At 43.5% G+C, this 20,391-nt stretch overlaps 1 protein-coding gene across 2 annotated transcripts in view; it reads right to left on the bottom strand.

Moving 5' to 3' along the window:
* Positions 1-18,609, bottom strand: part of DTNBP1 (dystrobrevin binding protein 1) — a 117,864-nt gene extending 99,255 nt beyond the window's left edge. Inside the window, exons 1-4 of one of the 2 annotated variants that reach the window (XM_090039252.1) lie at positions 18,378-18,609; positions 16,768-16,818; positions 14,830-14,880; positions 4,759-4,819 (exon numbers count right to left, since the gene is read on the bottom strand). In XM_090039252.1, coding sequence (XP_089895378.1) covers positions 4,759-4,819; positions 14,830-14,880; positions 16,768-16,818; positions 18,378-18,433 — 219 coding nt within the window. In that variant the 5' untranslated portion in view covers positions 18,434-18,609. The remainder of the gene's footprint in view (positions 1-4,758; positions 4,820-14,829; positions 14,881-16,767; positions 16,819-18,377) is intronic. The other variant, XM_090039251.1, reaches the window with a different exon arrangement.
* Positions 18,610-20,391: the final 1,782 nt, after the last annotated feature.

Below are 20,391 nucleotides of genomic sequence, written 5' to 3'. Positions count from 1 at the left end.
TACAAGTGCAATTTTAGTATGGCTGAAACAATCATTCCAGTACTTCACTTGTCAATGCAGAGTTAAAAAAAATAAAGAAAAAAAAAGAAACATTCCTACAAATTATTATAATGTTAGCACTGCGCATTGCCAAACATCATCGAGCATTTTCCATGTTATTATGGAATGGACAATATGGTGGTATTGACATAAACCCAAATTAACAGGCAATGAGAAACAAATTAATACACTAGTATAGTGATTCTCAACCAGGGTGCTGTGCCACAAGATCCATTTAAGGCTGATGCAGGGTGGCATGCAATATTAGCACTGTTAGGTGTACAAACATATTCTCATGGTCCACAAGATAAACCCAGAAATTCCAAATAGGAATTCATAGTCAGAAGCATTCTGGCCTGTTATGATCTGAGTTCTTTGCAACAGAAGAACTACTCTTTTTCCATAATCAAAGAATCAATTAAAGCTATGAGCTGGCATTTTCTGAGTTGCCCTAAGTCTAACAAGGGCTGCCTTGTGTATAAAAAGGTTGAGAACCACTGTATTAGTAGATGAAGTAGATTTAGTAAGCTAAAAACATTAGCCTTCCTTTCTTAAGATCCTGTAGAAAATGTGAACACTATAGTAAATTTATAAATAAATCTATGTGCTATCTGCAGCATAACAAAGTTCAGTTACAAACCCCACCTAATCCTATGCAGCTAACATTTTTTTTTTTTCTTTTGGTGTTACAAGTCCAAGCCTGGCTCCTCTGCTCTAACCCCATCCTAACTTAACTTCTTCCCATTATGTTCCCTGCTTACTCCCTCAAGGTCTGGCTCTTGCCTGCTTTGCGTACGAGTTAGACAGCTCACCAGGCCCAGCAGGGAAAATGGTAAGGCTGGAAACAGACCTCATCTTTGTGGCGCTAGAAACACTCATAGGGCAGCACAAAGGCTAAGCAGAGAGATGCACCACAAATGCCCAACTTTGTAGCTGCAATACAGGTAGTATAAAAGGATGTCTTTTACTGCAGCAGACATCTGTTTTCTTTCACATTCTCCAGCTGCCCCAGGCAGGTGTTCCCAGGGTTTCAGGGACCTAATTCTATGTGCCCTAGGAATTCCCATTCCTGAGAGGCACAGGATTGGGCTCCTGAAGCCATAGAAGCACCTACCCAGGTTACCCAGTTTGCAGAAGCATGCTCCAGAAATCTCCCAGTAGGCCATTATCTATGCTAGGGTTTCCCAAACAATGTGCTGCGACATACTGGTGTGCCATTGGACATGTTCAAATGTGTTGCAGAATCTTGGGGGGGGAGGGGGGCGTGGCTCCCAGTGCAGCATGGCTACAGCCAGCGCTGCCACCACTGCTCTGTGCAACCACCATGCCTCAGCCAGGCCTGCTCAGCCGCTCGGTCAGCGTGCCGTGGGATGGAAAGTTTGGGAAATGCTACCCTAGGCACATATCACACCGATGCACCGAACACAAGGTGCATTTTTACAAATGGAAGACCCCTGGGATTCTTCCAATTGCTGAGACACATCCTGAGAATCTCTTGCCAGGGGACTCCTGAGGGTGCACGTCTGCAAGCAGAGAACCCATCCCAGCACAGCTGATCTGCTTTATTTTACTATAATGTTTGTTTATAGCCAAACAATTGGAGGACGAGTCTCCCTGCTGTCAAGTTCTATGCACAAAGCCAGTCTGGCCCACAGAAGGTGGGAGCACCAACTGCTTGAATCAGGTAGTCCTTGACTATATCATGCTCAGTGGAGACAGTGCACAGAGAATTTCATTACAAAGATCTAATAAGTATAAACATCTACAAACTCAATTTTCAAAGGCTTAAAAACTTGACCAAAATATGGGCAGATTTTAATGGAACAGCTGAAAAAGATCACTTCACCACATGAAATATTACAGTCCTGTTACAAATCATAGGGAACACAAAAGCTTCACTGCTTGTTTTTTTTTTGGAGGAGGGTGTGGCAGGACACTTGGTGGTGCCTACCACTTTAAGGGCCAGATCAAACACTCAGCAGGTGTTTGATTAGGGCAGTCATTTTAGAACTCTGGCTGCCTATATAAACAAGAGCAGTTTGCTTGCTGGGAGCCAAGCAAGAAACATTGCTTGGTTGAGTTGCTGCATAGGAACATCTTGCAGGTAGGAGCAGGAGGCTCTGGTCTTGTGCTTGGCCTAAAACTGCACCCTGCTGGGAGTGGGTGGTCTGGTGGGACTCCCAGCGGTGTGGGAGCCCCCAGGAAATGCCAGGCCAGTTACCACCCCGGTGAAAGGCAGGTATGGGTGCCTTAACCTCAGTCCTCACCTTTGGGTGGGTCATATGATTCATCTAATCCAGGGAATGCCAAGGAACCTTCTTGAAGTGCCTAAGCCTGCTGAAGTGAGTGACCCTGCGGGGCCAGGCACGCTTTGTGAAGTACCAGAGCCAGGAATGAGGGACCCTGATCTGAGTGCAGGCACGTAGCTTAGACCTAACTGAGAGGCCTGACTGGTCAATGCTGGGGCTAGGACCCAGATAGGGGTTAGAAGGGCCGGGAGCCCACTGTGGGGGATGCCCATATACAGCAAAGAAGCTTGGGGTCCCGACTGGCCTGAGATGGGGCCAGGCTTAAAGGGAAGCTGAAGGTCCCAGAGAAGGGGACAGTTGAGTTGGCTGCCTGAGTTGCCATTTGTGAGGCTTGGGCTGCAGTGTAGGGGTGGAATGGGGCTGTGGATAGCCCCTACAATATCAGCGTATATAATGGGCAGCCTCCCACCTAATTATCACAATAATATTATTACATCAAGGTGTGGCAGGTGAGTGAGGTGGGTGGCTGACCCGCAGACCAGGGACAAGCCGGTGCTTGCACCAGGTATGAAAGCTTGCCCCTGTCAGAGAGGGCTTTTTCTTTGTTTTTAAAACAAAAGTATAGCCCAAACAGTTAAACTGAGTAAGTTACACACCACTGAAGACAAGATCTTAATGGATAAGTTATAAATGTGGAACTGGTAGCAATACTTATTTCTCTTGCCAGTGGTGATGCGTAGAAGGTGCATGGGGGTACACGTGCACCCCCTGAGAGCGCTGGTGCAGCCTGACAGCCGGTGATCCCTGCTTAGGTGACAGTTGGGGGCAGGTGGGAGTGCCAATGCCGCTCCTAAGAGCACTGGCCAGGGAGTGGGGGCATCAGGAGAAGCGCTGCTGGCACTTCTGGGAGCACTGCTAGCACCCCCTGCCTGCCCCCACTCCCTCCAGGAGGCACTAGTTGCCTATGTGTCTTGCAAAAAAGCCAATAGGCAGCAATTAAATTTGAGTTTGATGGCCTCCACCCATTGCATCTTAAAAGATTGCTTCTTCACAATTAGTGTTTTATTAGTCCTACTTTTTTCTATAAAAATGATTATTCACAGATGTAACACATTAGCAAGTTTAGGATTTTTCTTAAAGAAAAAGCAACTGAAGTCTATGGCATTTCAGCAAGATTCAGCTGTCTGTGTTCAAAAGCCCTGCAAAGTTAATTTGAAGAAAACGTTTCATTAGAATGTTTCCCAACAGCTCTAATACATATGCTGTATATACATACAAGAAAGCTTATATGAAGGCAGGATATTCTGTTTGGAGACACTGTTCAATGACTATCACCTCTGCAACTAGAAACTGCTAAAAAGCTTTACTAGTCAGAAATAAAGCTACCTGTATGTTGGCTTTAACACTCGTGATGACTTTATAATACGTTTGGAATGACGTCTTTGCTAATTTACAGTACTTTCCACTTGCCTAGAACTACTTCCTCTTCTATTCCATAACAGTCAAGAATTAATATGTACATGAATTAATGAGCTATTGTTTTCTGACATCCTCCTCTTTGCAAATGGCTTGTTCTTAACAAGAGGTCCCCTTCCCCAATTAATCCAGAAGTGATGGACTGACACTTTTCTATCCTATCTGTCATGTAAGACCATATCCAAAGTTAAATGAGTATTCCCTTTATCCCCTCAGTTAATAGGAGGAACAGGTGAAGAAAGAAAAAGACCTTCTGATCCTTCAGAGTGCCATTTTACTAGTCTTCACTAGTGTAAGCATACTAAAATCCCCGTGTCCAAGTAATACTTCTGAATGACCGTCTTTAGATTCTCGGAGAATCATTGCTGACCAATGTAACCGACTGCTTCCTAAAAAATTTATAGATTCTGGCTATCTGAACCTGTGATTCCCACCCCCCAAGAGAGCAGCAGCATTCATTCATACCCTAAGAAATCTTGGGTGAAGGTCTCAACTGAAATGAGCTTTAACAGCACTTAAAGAGTTGTCATGTGAGTGCCAGTATGAAGCCACTGCGTTACTGTACCAGGGAACCTTCTGACTCAACTTTATCTTATCATATGAAGATACTCTGGAATTCAGACAAAAAGTACCAAGCACCACGAAGTTCCCAAATGCATAAGTAGAACATATGGGACATAGAACTTCAGATACAAACTATGCAACTACTGCAGACATATCATATTCCTCAATTCTTACTATTGTTATATTATAAATTTTAGATGAAATTAGCATTTCAACTACATTACTGGTAGACTACACTGTGACAGATCTAACAAAATAGGGGTGGGGAGAGGAAGAATTCTAGAAGGTCTGATTCAACAACTGCTTATTAAATACTATATTTAAAAATGCACAATTTCCCTATCTGTCCAACTACTAGTACTTCCTTTAAAAAAATTTTCACATTTTTAAAATGTACTAACAGCAGTAAAAAAAATAAATAAAAAATTACCTCTCCAGCCTTTGCACATTCCTTGGCTCCTCTATGAAGGGCTGCCCACATATCTTCATACCTGAACAAAAAGGAAGATGAAAGTCTATTTGTGGTTACACTCGCTCTAAATTCAGCTTCCAATTTAAAAAGTTCTGGTGTATGTTTGTTTCAGTTGATCACTATATGTATACATGTAGCAATTTAATACAAATTGTAGCTAAGTAGTGTCAAAAAGCCCACGGCTGAATTAATTGAGTCTTTGCAGGTTAGTTTAAGATGTAGAGATTAAACAGAGAAACAACTGGATGCACATTCACTTTTGATTCAGGAAATGCAGTGGCTCAGGCCAGAAGCCAGGGAGAACTGGAGCATGGCTCTTCAGCACATAGCTAGCATAGCCTGTGTGTATGCTTCCTCTTCCTGCTGGCCCCAAGGTCTCTGGAATTTTTAGTCCAGACTCACAATAGCAGGATTCTGCAGGGTTAATCATCACTTTCTTTTTCTGCTTCCAGATGCAGGCAGGGGCTGCTTCCAGGTGCCTCCAGGATTTGTAGTCCACAGATGCAGCCAGCAGTAAGTCTGAGCAGGAGGAGGATTGTTTAATGCACCTCCATGGCCCAAACCCCCAGCTCAGGTTTGCCTGGGGTGTTTCCTGCCTCCTGGGGCAGTCCCTGCCTCCTGTCCACACCCCAATCCCTTCTCTGCTGAAGCAGACAGCTCAGTCCAGGGCTGGAAAGCATGCTGGGGGACTGTGATATAACTTGAACCAGGAACTGAGAGAAACAAACAGGACTCAACAGACACTGTAAATAGACTTAGAAGGTGCCAGTTTAATTTTTTTAAAATAATCCTATACAACTATATTGGATTAAAAATTTAAAACCCCAAAGCCCAAATTTACAAGTTGCTTAAGTAATTTGGCAAATACATCCTGAAGAAAAAGAGGAGATCATTTAACTTTGACAAATAACTATAGAGAAAAACTAAAAAATATCAAATTTTATATCTAAAATATTTTATATTTACTATTCCTATGAATACCACAACCAAAGAAATAACTAAAAACAAACACAAACCATTTCATAAGTGCTGCTTGCTTTTATAAGTCAGATACATTTTTAAGTTCTCCATCCAGTTGTTACTAAGACTTAAGATACTCTTGGTAACAGGATGCAAAAAACATGTTTGGTAAAAATAAGTGGGTGCCAAGTAATTTTATCCCCAAAATTACAAATCTAGGGGGAAAGCAAGGAAATGGAAGGCCTGTTCTTAATCCTTACAGTGCCAATTCAGGGATGTGGCTACCACAATTTAGAGGCACTATGATTAAAGACATGAAAGTAATTTAAGAAGGGAGAAAACAAGAAGTACGGTTCCTTCTATTGTAACTTCTTCTGTATGCTTCTGTAAACAACTTTCAAATGAGAATGGGGATCTTCTCCCACTAGGTAAAACCAAAATGAATTATTCCCACCATTAACTGAAACAGTTTATACATGGGCAATGGAATTTGATTTAAAGGTGTGGCAAGTCCTGTTTGATTTAATATAAATTTCTTACCACTAACTCTTGAAGCTAGGTAACTGCAATTAAATACTATGAAGCCAAAGAAAGTTTATCCTGGTTACTTAAAAATAGATATTCAACAGTCCTAAAATAGACAAACTAATAAATATTAGCGCTCTTATTTAAACTAAATTCCACTGTTAGCTAGCATTAGCTTATGTCCCTTCTGCAGTGGTACATGGTCTCAAACATGGGATGTAATGGAGGAAGCTGCTAATATTTTGAATCATTACAGGGTTTTTGGTTGTAGCCGTGTTGGTCTAAGGACATAGGCAGGTAAGCTTCTTTGGGTAGATTCCTGAAGAAGGGTGCCTGTACCCAAAAGCTTGCAAATAACCTTTATCCAACTACTCAGTTAATCTAATAAAAGATATCACATGTACTCAAAGAACCTTGCCTTGAATCACTACAGGGTTTTAATATACTATAGTTTTACTTCAAGAAAGAGATTAACACTAATTTTTCAGCAGTGTGGGGTTTTTTGGTTTTTGTTTTGGTTTTTTTTTTTTTTTTTTTTTACAAAGTCCATTTTACTAGTTATGCAGAAGTCCAAGTTACTAGTTGTGCTTTTCAAACTGAGAAACAGGATCAGAATTTCTCCTGGTTTGCTCAGTTTAGAGACTTGCGTTCTTTCATGATTTTACTTAGAATATCTACTCACACACCACACATCCCTTTTTACCCCAAAGCAAAGCTCCAAAATTGGGGGTGGAGTGGAAGGGGTGCCTCAAGTGAAGCTGATATTTTTGGTGCTAGAAGCTAAAAGGAATAGAAGCATGCAGACAATGGCTGCTACTTCTCTCTGGCTACAGCAAACAAAAAGGGAGGAGTTCTATGTGAATCCTCTAACAGATTCCCCAAGGAATCTGGACTAGCTATTAGCTTAATATTGTACCTTGTACCTGAAGCAGCAACTGAGCTGCTTCAGGGCAAAGTGAACTGCTACATGCAGTTTGTAGTATCCCAATGAGGCTTGTGGTGTGGAAACCGCACTTAATTAGTTACAGGAACTTATACAAAGAACTATTTATAACGGGAACATTAAACATGGCCTTGTACTCTGGCCTGAATCCATCCAGAGACATACGGCAGCTCTGACCCAGGGAATGCAGCAGCAGCAGCAGCAGCAGCAGCAGCAGCACCACCACCACCACCTATAGCTCTGCCATGGCACATGTGGAGCAGCTTCAGATCCCACCATGTCCTTGGTGTTATAGGCGAAGCTGCCACCAGACATGCTCTGTGCTGCAGCAGCAGCTCTAGCTCCAGCACAGGGAACATGGTGGCGGCAGGCTGGCAGCTGAAGAGCTAGAGGCAACTGTAGTGACAAAGGGCAAAGCAGTTGGTGGGGCATCAGCCTTCATTTGCCTTCCTACTGCTGACAGCCATGTTCATCAGGACCCAAAGATCCTGAACTCTGCAATGGGCCATGCCCCCTAACTCGCTGTAGCCCACCCCACAGCTAGATAGAACAATTTTGCAACCTTGACCTGCCCCACAGGCAGGGTGTAAATTAAAGGAGAGCTCAGAGGGGCTGAGCCTCCCCCATAAGAGATGATAGCCCCCCGTAAGATTTAAAAATCAACCTGGTGTGTGGGGGGTCTCCAATCAGATTACTTCTTCACTTAGATGGACTTGTTAATCAATGAAGTGGCTTAATTTTTCTTTTTTTTTTGCAGACCTCCTGCCCCCAAGAGTTGACTCCATGAGTGTAATTCAAACTGTATCTACAGGCCATGTTTGACCCTTTTGATTTACAGTAAAGAAGTCAGTCTTGCAGAGATGGGAGGAAAATGATACTCAACCAGAGTGCTAGGGCACCCTGGGGTGCCACCAGATCCTTTGAAAGGTGCCACAAGGTGCACCCCCCACTGCCCTGTGTAAGGAGGTAAATACAAATTTAAAAAATCTGTTTGTTTTTTGGAAGGCAGACTGTAGACAAGGTGCATGTCTTTCATGGAGGCACAGTATTGGGGGCATACCTCTTTCAGCAAGTTGGCAAAATTTAAAATTTCACTTAATGATCATCCTTCATTAGCTTAACACTCATGAGTTGGTCTTTTCTGCTCATGTGTATGCAGATACATTGTATAGTCAACAACACTATACTGTACTGACAATCTTTCAGAATACCTGTAAGAGCTCTGACAAGATACCCTTTTTTCCCCAAACTTTAAGCAGAAGCCAGTATTCAAAAGACTCCAAATATTCCTCTTTTCTATATTCAATATTTCTACTTCTCAGAACATGCTTTTTAAACTTAAAATTATTCTGTGTAAAACTGTAAATGTAAAATGGTCAAAGTGGTTATTGTTTTTTTTTCCTATAAAACTTTTACCAAATTCAGAGAAGAACTATTTGTTTAAACTACTTAAGCATTGCCAGATAAATAATTAATTCCCAATGAGCATAAATATTTTTGTAAGTCTTTACCCATAAGAGTAAAATTACCAAATGACCTTGCTATACTTACACACACAGTATCTTACTACTTGCATAAAAAATTAGAACATTTAGAAAGAAGCTATATCATACTAAGCATAAGGAACATGGTTTTCACCTGTAAGTGGAGACAAATTATTTTTCAGGATGTTTTTCTAGCCACAATTATTCTCCTCTATGAAAAAACACATAGTAGAAATTTACTTCAAAAGAGATTATTCTAGAATCCTTAGAGTTATTTTAAATTAATATCGCTCTTTTTAAAAATGGGTGGTAAAGGATCCACTTTTCTGAGTTAGTTGATATCTACTAAAATAGGTGAAGTATTACTTCTTTGATACTAAGAATTCTTCTGCTGTCAGGTGTTTCTAAAGTCTTACAGCCTGTTCCATTATGATAAAGATCACAGCTGTGCCAAATGGAGAACTTAGGCAAAAGGATCTTGCTGTATGATCAAACACTCTTGTAGTCTCTTTGTAAACCCAGGAACAGTCTAGTCAGAAAATTGCTATTGCAATAGCTTTACAATTTACAACTGAAAATACTATGAAATGCTCCATATAAAGCATTAATCACAACATGCCTGGAATAGTACAAATTGATAAAGCTGCAGTCCAGTCTGTTTAAAAAAAAAAAAAAAAGTGGAGGCAAAAGATACCCTTCTACAGCTAAAAAGAAACACCGACGCACACAAAACAGGAACCTGCCCTAGGAACTGCCATAACTGACTTGAACATTTAACTAAATAACCAAGAAAGATAAGCTTGTGAGCTATTTCTCACTAAGAATTGTGTACTAAAGGACAGCCAAATATCTCCAATGTTTAGTTAAGGCACTAGTAATCTTTTAATAACATGAAGAAAGAATTATTCCATGAATAATCTCTTGCATGAGCTTGGATGTTTATCCCCACAAGAAGCTTGATATTGTGTTCCCATTTTAACAAACTATTTACACAAGTGCAGCTTTGGCTATTATTAAATTTGTATAACCAACAAATTAATTTTGTTAGTTTAAATATAATGCTATTTGGTGATGAGAAACTAGCAGTTTTGTGAGTGATATCTTTAATTAAACCAACTTCATGATTGGAAAAGTCTTAGAACCTTAGCAGATATTAAAATAATTGTGCAATTTGGATCTGAGATTTTATGCCCCATCCCAAATACTAAATGTCCTGCCATGACACATGTGCATGGCACAACATGCAATGTTTGGGATGGGGCATAAAATTCCTCAAATCCCAATCATGCAACTCCTAGAGTTAAAACTGAACTGGGGGCTTCTCCCAGCTCAGTCCCACAGATCACACAGCAGGTAGCTGTATCCTGAACTCCAGGGTGTCCAATGCCCAATCCCACAACACAGCCAAGCATAACAATCAGGCATGGTGCAGCACTGGGTCTAAATGCCTGGGGCACTAGCTGCCTGAGATCTCTGGTTTTTCATGGCATCTTTACACAGGGTTAAGATGTAAAGTTAGCTGCCCTAACTTTAATTAGGGCAGCGCTGAGAGCCACTCTAAAAGCACCTGCAAAGTCTCATGTATTCAGCATCCTGCACTTCAAAATTGAGGCAGGGCACCTTAACTAAAGCTTGTTCAATGAGCTTTAACGTGGAACCTCTTTGTGGCTAGTTTGTCATTTTATGGAACTACAAATTGCAATTTGCCATGCACTGAGCCTATTTACTGCATGATTAACATGTCAATTGGGCCATAAATACAACATCTGCCAAGTCTTTAGACAAGCTTTCAAATGTAGTCCACTCTTCTGAAGAACTAAAAAGCTTTTCAGAAGTTGTTCAGTTCTTCAGAAGAATGTGCTGCATTTAAAAGGCTTACTAAGATTATCCCAACCTACCAAAAATCCTTGCCTTCCATGTTTCCTGGACTGGGGGGAGAAGGAGGGCAGGGGCAGAAAGCAGAAGCTCAAAGAGGGAAGAGAAGCCCAGGGACCCTGGCAGCAGCAGAAGACTGATGAGAGGAGCAGCACTTGGTCTGGGAGCTTGAGGGGTTTGCAGGCTAACCTCTCAGGGCCCATGTACGGCCAACAGGCTGCCAACTGGACAGCACTGTGTCATTTATTAATAACTGGAATGGGAGAGATAATTTGACAGCTTAGGAATCAAGCCCTTTTGGACAGCCATGATGCAAACTAAAGTCTACAAAGCAGAGAGCGTAAGGAGCTCCAAAAGTCTTTTACAGATCAAGAGCAGAACTTCCAATAGCAGCTACTACGGACATAGATTTGAATGACCTTTCAACAGGCACTCAAGCAAAGAAATAACTAGGAGTAAGCTAGAGTTGAAGATATTATGCCAGATTTATTTTAAAGATCTAAAGTAATCTGAGGGGCTTAAAATATCATCTAATCTGATTTTTTTTTTTTTGACAAAAGATTTTACTGCAGAAAACATAATGCAAAATAACATGATTTTTCTTGCTGAAGATGAGACCAGATGTTTTGCAGGGGACAAGACCATGTTGGAGAAAGATTGTTGAAAGCTTAGAAGTTCTTGCACTTGATCAAATAAAACACACTTACATTGATTCTGAGATGGGAGGGAAAAAATAGGTCAGAATGTTTTTCATATACATTTCAGAATCTCTTCAGAATTAGATGGTTCTCCCATCTGTGATATTTCTAACTCCCCATCCCACGTACTTTGATTGCCCTAAAAATGGCTTCAACAAGCTTCTTGGTCTTTCTACTAGTTAAGTAAGAACCCAACATAGGGCACAGATAAGTGAGCTTCAATGACATAAATAATTTTTATAACTTTAATGAAGGTACATTACAGCACTACAGGATTTTAAAGTGTAATACAATTTATTTTGGTATTAGCTTTGACTGTTAACTTTACATTGCCCATGCAACCTCCTCTCTACCCCCACAACTTCTACACATATTATCATACAGATTCTACTTACATGTTTACATACTCCCTTTTCCCCTCCTATAGCATTCCCCATCTCATTCGTAAGACATGTAATGCTCAGGGTTGAAACAGAGGTTCAATATTTTTAACCTTTTGATTCAGTTAGTAACCCCTGTCTTCTGTATTGCATACAGTCAAAGTCTGCACACAATTCAGAATCTCAGACAACCGCACTTTGCCCAACTTTTCATCCCAACCAAACTCACCACTATTCAAAAGACTTGGCAATCTTTTCTTAGCAACAGATGCAAAACCTGCCAACACATCTCCACTGTTAACAATCAGCACCCCCACAATAAACCCATAGATCCCTTACATGTGATATTACATGATCAAATGGTACCATATGCCCCATGATAATTATGTGGGAGAAACTAGATAAAACTATGCACCAGTCCTTTTCACTCTTTCTGTGAGAATTCAGAGAGACACAAAGACCAGTAGGAATACAGTTTTCTGACTTTACCACCCTTGCGCTCAGAGAAATTAAAAAAACCCAAACTACCAACCTTTAAAGGACAAACTTGGGAATACAAATTCATAAGCTGTCTGGACCCTAGGAACCAAAGACTGAACACTGATATTGACTTTATAGCATATTGTAACCTACCCTACTGGTGGCCAACCTTTTTGGCAGGTATGCCACAAGTTAAGCCCCCACCTCTCCTCAAGTGTCACTGATCCCTGTCCCCCAGAGGTATTCCTGAGGCCCCTGCTACGCATTACATATATTATGCAATTCACTGATTAACCATGCAACAAATTTAAACTGGTCAGACATGGAAAGTAATTATCACACCATAAAATATAAAGAGAGCCAAACAGTTACAAAGTTAGTGCTTGAAAATATACAACACCGTTATAGCTGGTTTCTATCCGGTTTTAATTTGAATGTGTTTGCCCTCATAGTGTTTGTGCTCTGGAGTGCCAGAACAATAGCAGGAGGGGTTGAATTTCCAGACATGCAGAGCTGAGTGGCAGCAGGATGCTTCTGAGAAAGGAAGTGTCATCAGCAAGACCCAGGTCCTGACCCTGCAACCACTGCAGTTTCATACAGGGAGCAAAGATCCAAAGCCCTTAATTTGGCAGCAGCTAGAGTGCCAGTGAAGTCTTCACCTGGCCTTTGGCAGTGACTCCTCCTCTTGCAGAACCCTCCTGCTGCCTTTCTATGCTGCTTAAGGCTCGAGCCCCCTGCCTCCATTCTACTGTGTGCCTGGGGTTCACATGCCACACAGCAGTTGCCCATAAAAACATGTGCTGTGGGTTGGTCACCTACTTGATTGCTTTGCATGTCTTGGACTGAAAATTAAAGTCACACAGGAGTCTTTGGCTAGGGGACCGGGTCCCTTATCAGCTGTGATAGCTTTGTTATTTTTCTGGCCATGGCTATAAAAGGTGTCTTTACCCTGTGACAGCCTCATTTAAGTCGCCTTGTGAGGCAGCACCTCGAGGTACTTTCAGTGATGGGTTTGCCATATGCCCAGCAACAGCTTCAGGGCTCACACTTCCCATGGGACAGAAAAAGCAGAACCCTGCCTTCCTAATAGGGTACTGTCTTCAGTGTCATATACTCTGTAGTAACTGGTACCTCCATGCCCCAGGATGGAACAGCACTCTGGCATCTGCGCAACCTCATGACGTGGCACTTTCAGAGCCCAAGACACTAACAAGAGGACTTGCACCCTTGGGCAACTGTATGCCAGCGACTGCCTGAGAAGTGTCACTAATATAGTCCTGAAGCAGCCTGCTCCCCCATCACTAAGCAACCTTTTCCATGGGAACTGTTTTAATGGGAATCCCCTCGTCAGACCATCACAGCCTGTGGGGGCCACAATCCAGGTCAGTGTGATTCCATCGGGAAATGGAATGAGGTGTCCCCAAGGTCTCACTCTGGATCAGTGGTGCATGACAGGATTGTAGCATCATGATGGGGTACAGCAGGGTTGGGAACTCCTTGTGGAGCAGTTACTGGAACCCCAGGTATGGGCAAAGCTGGGGTCCCCAAGAGGTCCCAGGACTTTGTGGGATGGCACCAGAGCACATGGGGGGTACATAAGGGATGCCCACCTGTAGTTCTGGGAGCACGGGGCAATGACAGGGCTGGTCTCACTCTAGACTCCCTGGACTCGCAGGTTGCTGTGAATAGGTGTCCCAGACTGGAACTGTCAGGCTGGGTTAGTCCCAGGCAAAAGCATAACTATCAAGTTTGCTCTGGGAAAAACCTCCCAGCACCCTGAGGGGTGTGTGGGCAGGGGTGGGGCAGAAGGTAGGCTGACCAGTCCTGAAGGCCAGGGAGAGGAAAGGAAGGTAGTCAGTCTTACCTGTACTAAGGAGGCAAAGATGTGAGTGGTGCTGTTTCTGTTTCCTACACTGGACTACATAGGGAAGTTTTCCCACTCCCCCCTCTGTAACCAGTTCTTCCCCTCCATCCTTCTGGCTGAGCAAGTGCAGGGCTTTTTTCCCCTAACCCCTTTCTCCCCCATATCCCAATTAGGCACACAGCTGTTTCTGCCCAGCCCCTCTAGCTGGGCTGACTTTGCTGCTGAGCAGGGTACAGGATGGTCTCCCAGCTGGGACTCCAAAACCTGACAAGTGGCAACATGCCCCTCCAACCCCAGACCTTGCCCCACCCCTCTTTTTTCATTTTGCTTGCAGTCTTCCTGCCCCAGCCCTCATTAATACCACAGACAGCAGTTGTGCATGCCACAGCACGGCCACACCTAATCTACCCGATTCCTTTTCTTTTGTCCTACAGGCAACAGTGACCCTCTTCCCTTTTGATAGATCCTGATCAGATATCAGATATTAGTCAGATATCTCCTTCTGTTGTTTGTCTACTACCCCTGAGAATCTCTCTCCCCTACAATTTCAAAGTCCTATGCGCTGTTTTTAATTATCCTTCTGTCTGAGTCTTCCCTCAGACACAATGAAAAAGTCTTTGCATTCAAAACCTTGTCTATCTTTATCCCAACTGTGCAGTTAGTACAATAAATGATATAGTGATATCATAAAGATCCATACCTCAATAAGAAAATTACTATTATTTTCATAATCTTAATTGCCGTCAGTTCCCCTATAATATTTAGACTGTGGAAAGAAACCATGAAAGACGGCTACTATTATGAAAAAAGAGGAACATACCTGCTGAGTAATTCCAGTCCAGCAGAAAACTTTGGCAAATACTCAACACTCCTATAAAAGGAATCATAAAAATTACAGAAGTTAAAAAAATAACAACAAATAATATTGCCTGATCAGCTCCAAGTTAGTGCAGGATTGTTCCTTACAGAATTAGGAATCTTCAGTATGAAAAAAGAGAGGTCATTATGCGGATAAGAGAGTGGCAGTTTTCAAAAGCTGAAAGGCTACAGTACAGTATATTGGGGAAAAAAATGTTCTACCTTGCCACAAAGGGCAGAACAAGTTGCAATGTGTTTAACTACAAAAAAATAGATTAGATGAAATACCAGGGATTAAGGGGGGGCCACAAAAAAAACAAACAAACAACATTAACAACAACCTAACTCTCATAAAAGCAGGATGACAATGAAGCAAAGCAACTAGAGAAATTATGAGGTTGGGTATGCATCTGAGATGGTTCAGGAACAGTGAATCCTATCAGTGTACAAGGAGTTTGACCAAATTAGGTCCTTTGATTCTATAAATGTTATCCATCATGTCAAGAACCACCACACCCAAAACAATCAATCATAATGTTTTAGCGCAGGTTATAAGCACATGTAAAGAAGGCACTTTCCTAAAATTATTATTCCACCTCTTCCCATCAAAATATTTTAGCCTTAGCCTACATTATGAACATGTATCAAGCTTTTAGTTGCAAGATGATTTAAGAATACATATAAAGACTTCCAGCAAATTACAGTTCACAAGCACAGTTAAATTGATTTAACGTTAATAACTGATAGATACATATACTCCTCACTTTAATAAAGAAGTTATATGAAATACATTCAACACATTAAAACACATTTAAACTAATCTGTATGTACAATGTATTCCGGTTATTCACACCAGGTAGGTACATAATGTTCATAATACAATGCTATTACCAATTTACATTGGACAAAGAGTGGGAGGGAGGTGGAGACGGGGTTATTTACAAAGCAGCTTTCAGCCCCACCGTCTACTTTGTAACTGACTGTACTTTCTCTCTGCATCAAAAACAGAAAATAGGAAGCAGCTGTCAAAGGGCTGAAGCCTTGAAAAGGAAGGTTGGTGAAGGAGTTAGGCACTTTCAGGGCTGGTCTGTCATTTTCAAGCCCCTTAATAATCAGTTTAATGCTGCAGTCAGAAGCCTTGAAAATGAAAGGAAATAGTTCAGGGCTGGTAATACCACAGTATTGACAGGTCTGCCTACATATTGTAAGCAGTGTTCATTAAGCATATACATCGAGGTAAATGCCTATCTTATTTTAGATCTGTTAAGCTATGTGCTTAACAGATTAGGCAGTGACTACAAGAGGAGTGTCCTTTTCCATCAACAGCTATTATAGTAATAATGTTGGGAAAAAGACAGATATGACTGCATTAGAAAACACTGCAACTGACTTTCACCAGATTCCTGGAGGCGAATCTAAGAATTCTCTTCTGAAATACTTTTTATTATAACAGTATTTTATAAACACATCGTTTTAAGCCTGCAAGGATCTTCTTTCTGTTCTGAAGCTAAAACCTGGCAAATAAGGAAATAAACACCACAGTGCTTAATAGTCACAAAAGTACTGCCGTTCTTGTCATACAAATGCACTGGAAATGGTTAATGCTGCGCAACAGAACACATCAACTAGGAGGGCCAAAGTTGAAGCTGGCTGGCTGATCTCAAAGAGCACGAAGTAAAAAAACTCTATCATGCTAAACACTGCCCAAGCATGGGGAAGTCTGATTATCCAAGGGACAGTCTCTTAAATTTCAAAGTCACATAACCCACTGTGTGTGTCTACTACAGGAAGAGTTTAGGACACTCTTCCTATAGTACGCATACAAAAATGATGTGTTAAACCATGTTTTACAAAAATATATAAGTGAGATAGAGCTCTCCATAAAACCACACAAAAATACCTCTGTTTGCTTTCTTTGACTTCTCTCGATTTGTCACCCAAAGTCTTCAACCTGTAAGGTCAAGCAAAAGTATGAGACTCCTGCCAACTGACACGAAACAAACACAATTCGAAAGAGCATCACCTCTGGGTGCCTTTTAACTACCATCTGACAGGGACAAGTGATTGTTCTACTCAGGCTGGTCCTGGAAAGGGGTGTCAAAGGCAACTGAAGGGCTTGGAAGCACGGAGTCTATGGGGGGCACAGGCGAGACATCCCAGGCCCGGGGGGGTAGCAGTTAGGCTACCAAGAGGCCGCTGCAGGGGAGTCAAGAACGAATTTTACCTCAGGGTCGAACCAGTATGGACTATGGGGTTTTGCTTTCCTCTGTAGTGGGGGACATGGCCCTCTCCCCATGATCTCTTGAGTGTATATTGACATTTTACAGAAGTGAGACATTGGCTGCTGTGGTTCCCCTGATTTACCTGCGCCAGGTTCAGGCATTAGCTCTTGTTGTGTCAGGGTTGAAAGTAGTCTTATTGTAGGGTTTAGATCAGTGGTTCTCAACTTTTTTTGAACCAGGACCCATTTGTAAACACTGATGGCCAGTCCCAACCCAGTAAATAGTTTAAGTAGAAAACAGTCCCGTGGCCCTGCTGGTGCCCCTCACTTCTGATCCACTGGCCCATACCCACAGTGTGTGGGGCACAGGGTAGGTGTGTGGGACAGAGGGAGCCCCATGCAGCCCCTTACTAGCTGGAAGTCTGCCATCCTGTAAGAGAGAAGCCACTGTTTTCCACATTTTTCTCCTTTAAAGGAGAATCCATTTTTTAAAGTTGGTCAATCCATTTTTCAAAGCTTGTTCGCAACACTTTCATATATTCTTGTGACCCATGAGTTGAGAAACGCTGGTTTAGATGAGGGCTGTGTGGGATGGTCTGTCCAGGGCTGACCGTGCCTCAGGCAGGGGGCTGGATGAGGTCTCGGGAGGTCCCTTCCAGCCCCACCTCTCTCCTCCAAGATGGTCGTTCACACGCTGGATTCCAACAGCCACCACGGTCCAACAAGCCACAGAGCGTCTGAGGCAAAGGGCATTACAGGACACAAGGTGTGGGGCCAGACCAGGGGTGTAGGTTGTAGCTGTGCTGGTCTAAGGACACAGGCAGGCAAGGTCCTTGGGGTAAATCGAATCTTTTATTATACCCACTAAAATAGTTGGAAAAAATCTTCTTTGCCAGCTTTCAGGCATAAACACCCTTGCAAAGAAGTGAAGAAAAAAGCTAGTAAACAAGGATTTTTCCAACTATGTTAGTAGGTCTAATAAAAGAGATCGTATCTACCCCAGGGACCTTGCCTGGGGCAAGACCAGGCGCTGGAAGGTGACCCTATGCCTGGTTTTTCCAGCTTTAAAAACCTGGCCATACGAGAGCTTCCTCCCCCCTTTCCTTTCTGGGGGGAAGGTTGAGGCCCTTTTTAATGCCAAACCTCCCCCGCAGTGACGCTATCAGGCATTACCCCCACCCTGGCACAAGGGGGGTGAGAGCTGCCCCCCCCCGCGCCTGAGAGTAACAGTCTCAACACCCCTCCCCGCGAGAGCGCGCGCGCGCGCCCTGCCCCGCCCCGTGACGCACCCTGAAGCGAGGTCCTGCTGGACGCTCAGCAGCCGCTCGCGCAGCGTCTCCAACATCTTCCGCCGCTGAGCGAACCGGAGCGCGAGCGCCGAGACGCTCCCCGTGAGAAAAGGAACGAGGTATCAACCCTCGCTTCCGCCTCAAGCTCCCGCCCCTTTCCCCACGGGGGAAGGGTTCCGCCCGGCCTAAACACGCCGCGCAGTGACGTCACGGCGTAGGATGCGAGTGCGAAATTGGAACTCACCCAGCTCGCTTCCCGCGTGCCGCGGGAGCCGCGCACGCGGATTGGCTGTTTTAGGTTCTGACCCCGCCCTAGAGATGGAGGGCTGGGAGGCTGCTGGCTCTGGGCTGCCGCGTGCATGGGGGGCCAAAACATTGATGTTCAGCTGCGAGGATACAGCCTGCTGGGGAGCCATGCAATGGGAGTGCTGTGACAGGAGCCACCCTGGGACCTGCAGCAGCCGGGTAGAAACCACCTCCGCAGCTGTTCACCTTTTCAAGCCGAACTTGAGAGCTGGTTGGGTCTGTCTTATAGCTGCCATGCAAAGTGTGTGTATATGTGTGTGTACAAACACACATACCTACACCCCAAATCCTTGGCTGGGATGATTTAGTTGGGGCTGGTCCTGCTCTGAGAAGGGTGTTGGACTAGATGTGACCTCCTGAGGTCCCTTCCAACCCTCATTTTCTATGATTCTATGATATACGTAATATGCAACAGTAAGCAACTGTACCTGACAGTTATACCCTGGTTCTTAGCACATGATAATTACATTGCATGTGTGTCCGGTCTCCGTTTATTATGCAATTTGTTTGTGGATTGCATCATTTATGTAACGTGGCAGGGGCCTGTGCCTCACAAGATCACACCAGATGTTTCAGAGAGGAACATGTGGTGTTAAAACTGCTCTGACCTGCTGCAGCCTTCATGAGTTCTTCACAAGGGACAATCACAGAATCTTAGAAAATTTAGAGTCAGAAGTGACCTCAAGATTGTCTAGTCCAGTGGTTCTCAACCTTTTTTGTACCAGGCCCTATTTGTAAACATAAATGGCCAGTCTTCACCCAGTGCCCCTCACTCCCATGCCACCAGGCCACAGCCCCACAGTGTGTGGAGCAGGGGGGACTAGCTGAGAAAAGACTGGGTTTACAGGCAAGTGGCTTTTGTTTTGTATTAACCCTTTAGAGGGCTTGAGGTGTCTATCAGAGGGCTGAGAAGCATCTTGTTTGTTTTGCGTTACACCTGTAGTTTAATCTTGAGCCCTGCTGGGACAGGCTCAAGACTTCCTTGCAGATGCTCTCAGACAAAATCCTATGAGTCCTCAAAAGATTAAATGCAAGGAAGAGACCCAGAGAATTAAATCCAGTAAGGGATCCTGGAGCCTAGAAAAAGGCTGGGACCCAAACCAGGAGATCCCAGAGCCTGGGGGAGGGGCTGTGTTTGAGGCCAGGGGCCTGAGAGTGCAGGGGGAAACTGAGGAAGGGACCAGGGGGTTTGAAGGCCCAAGCATATAAATAGTCATGACAATGAGAAAGAACATCCGTGAGGCTTGGGGTATGGTGTAGGGGTGGAAAAGGAGCCACGCAAGTCCCTAAGGCTAGAGGTGCTCTACAGTAGGACCAGGCAGCCAGACTGGGAGGGACCTATCAGGCCTGATGGCTGGATTGAGCCTAGTGTGACCTGAAGAGACCCAGTAAAAATTTATTGGAATTAGGGCTCACTCTAAGGCCTGTTGGCAGCCAACCTGAATCAACCTTAATATTAAAAACAAGGCATAGCAGGCCAGGAATCTAGGGAGAGTGACATTAGAGTCCGAGCCAGGCAGGAGCTGCAAGGCCACCTAGGGATGTCACGGCTGCCCCTGTGGCAACAAGCCTTGTCACAAGCTCAGAAATTGGACAGCCCTAGTTCAAGGTTTTAAGATGACCTGGGAAGAGATAGCCCTTCAGCTGTCAACATTTGTTCCTGCCTGAGGCAGAGCAAATGGAAAAGGAACCTTATAAAAGAGAAACC

Source organism: Crocodylus siamensis, chromosome 3, assembly GCF_052110815.1.
Source record: "Crocodylus siamensis isolate JL-2025a chromosome 3, ASM5211081v1, whole genome shotgun sequence".
NCBI lineage: Eukaryota > Metazoa > Chordata > Crocodylia > Crocodylidae > Crocodylus > Crocodylus siamensis.
Note: the sequence above shows the minus strand (reverse complement) of the source record. Positions and strands in the feature narration are given on the sequence as shown.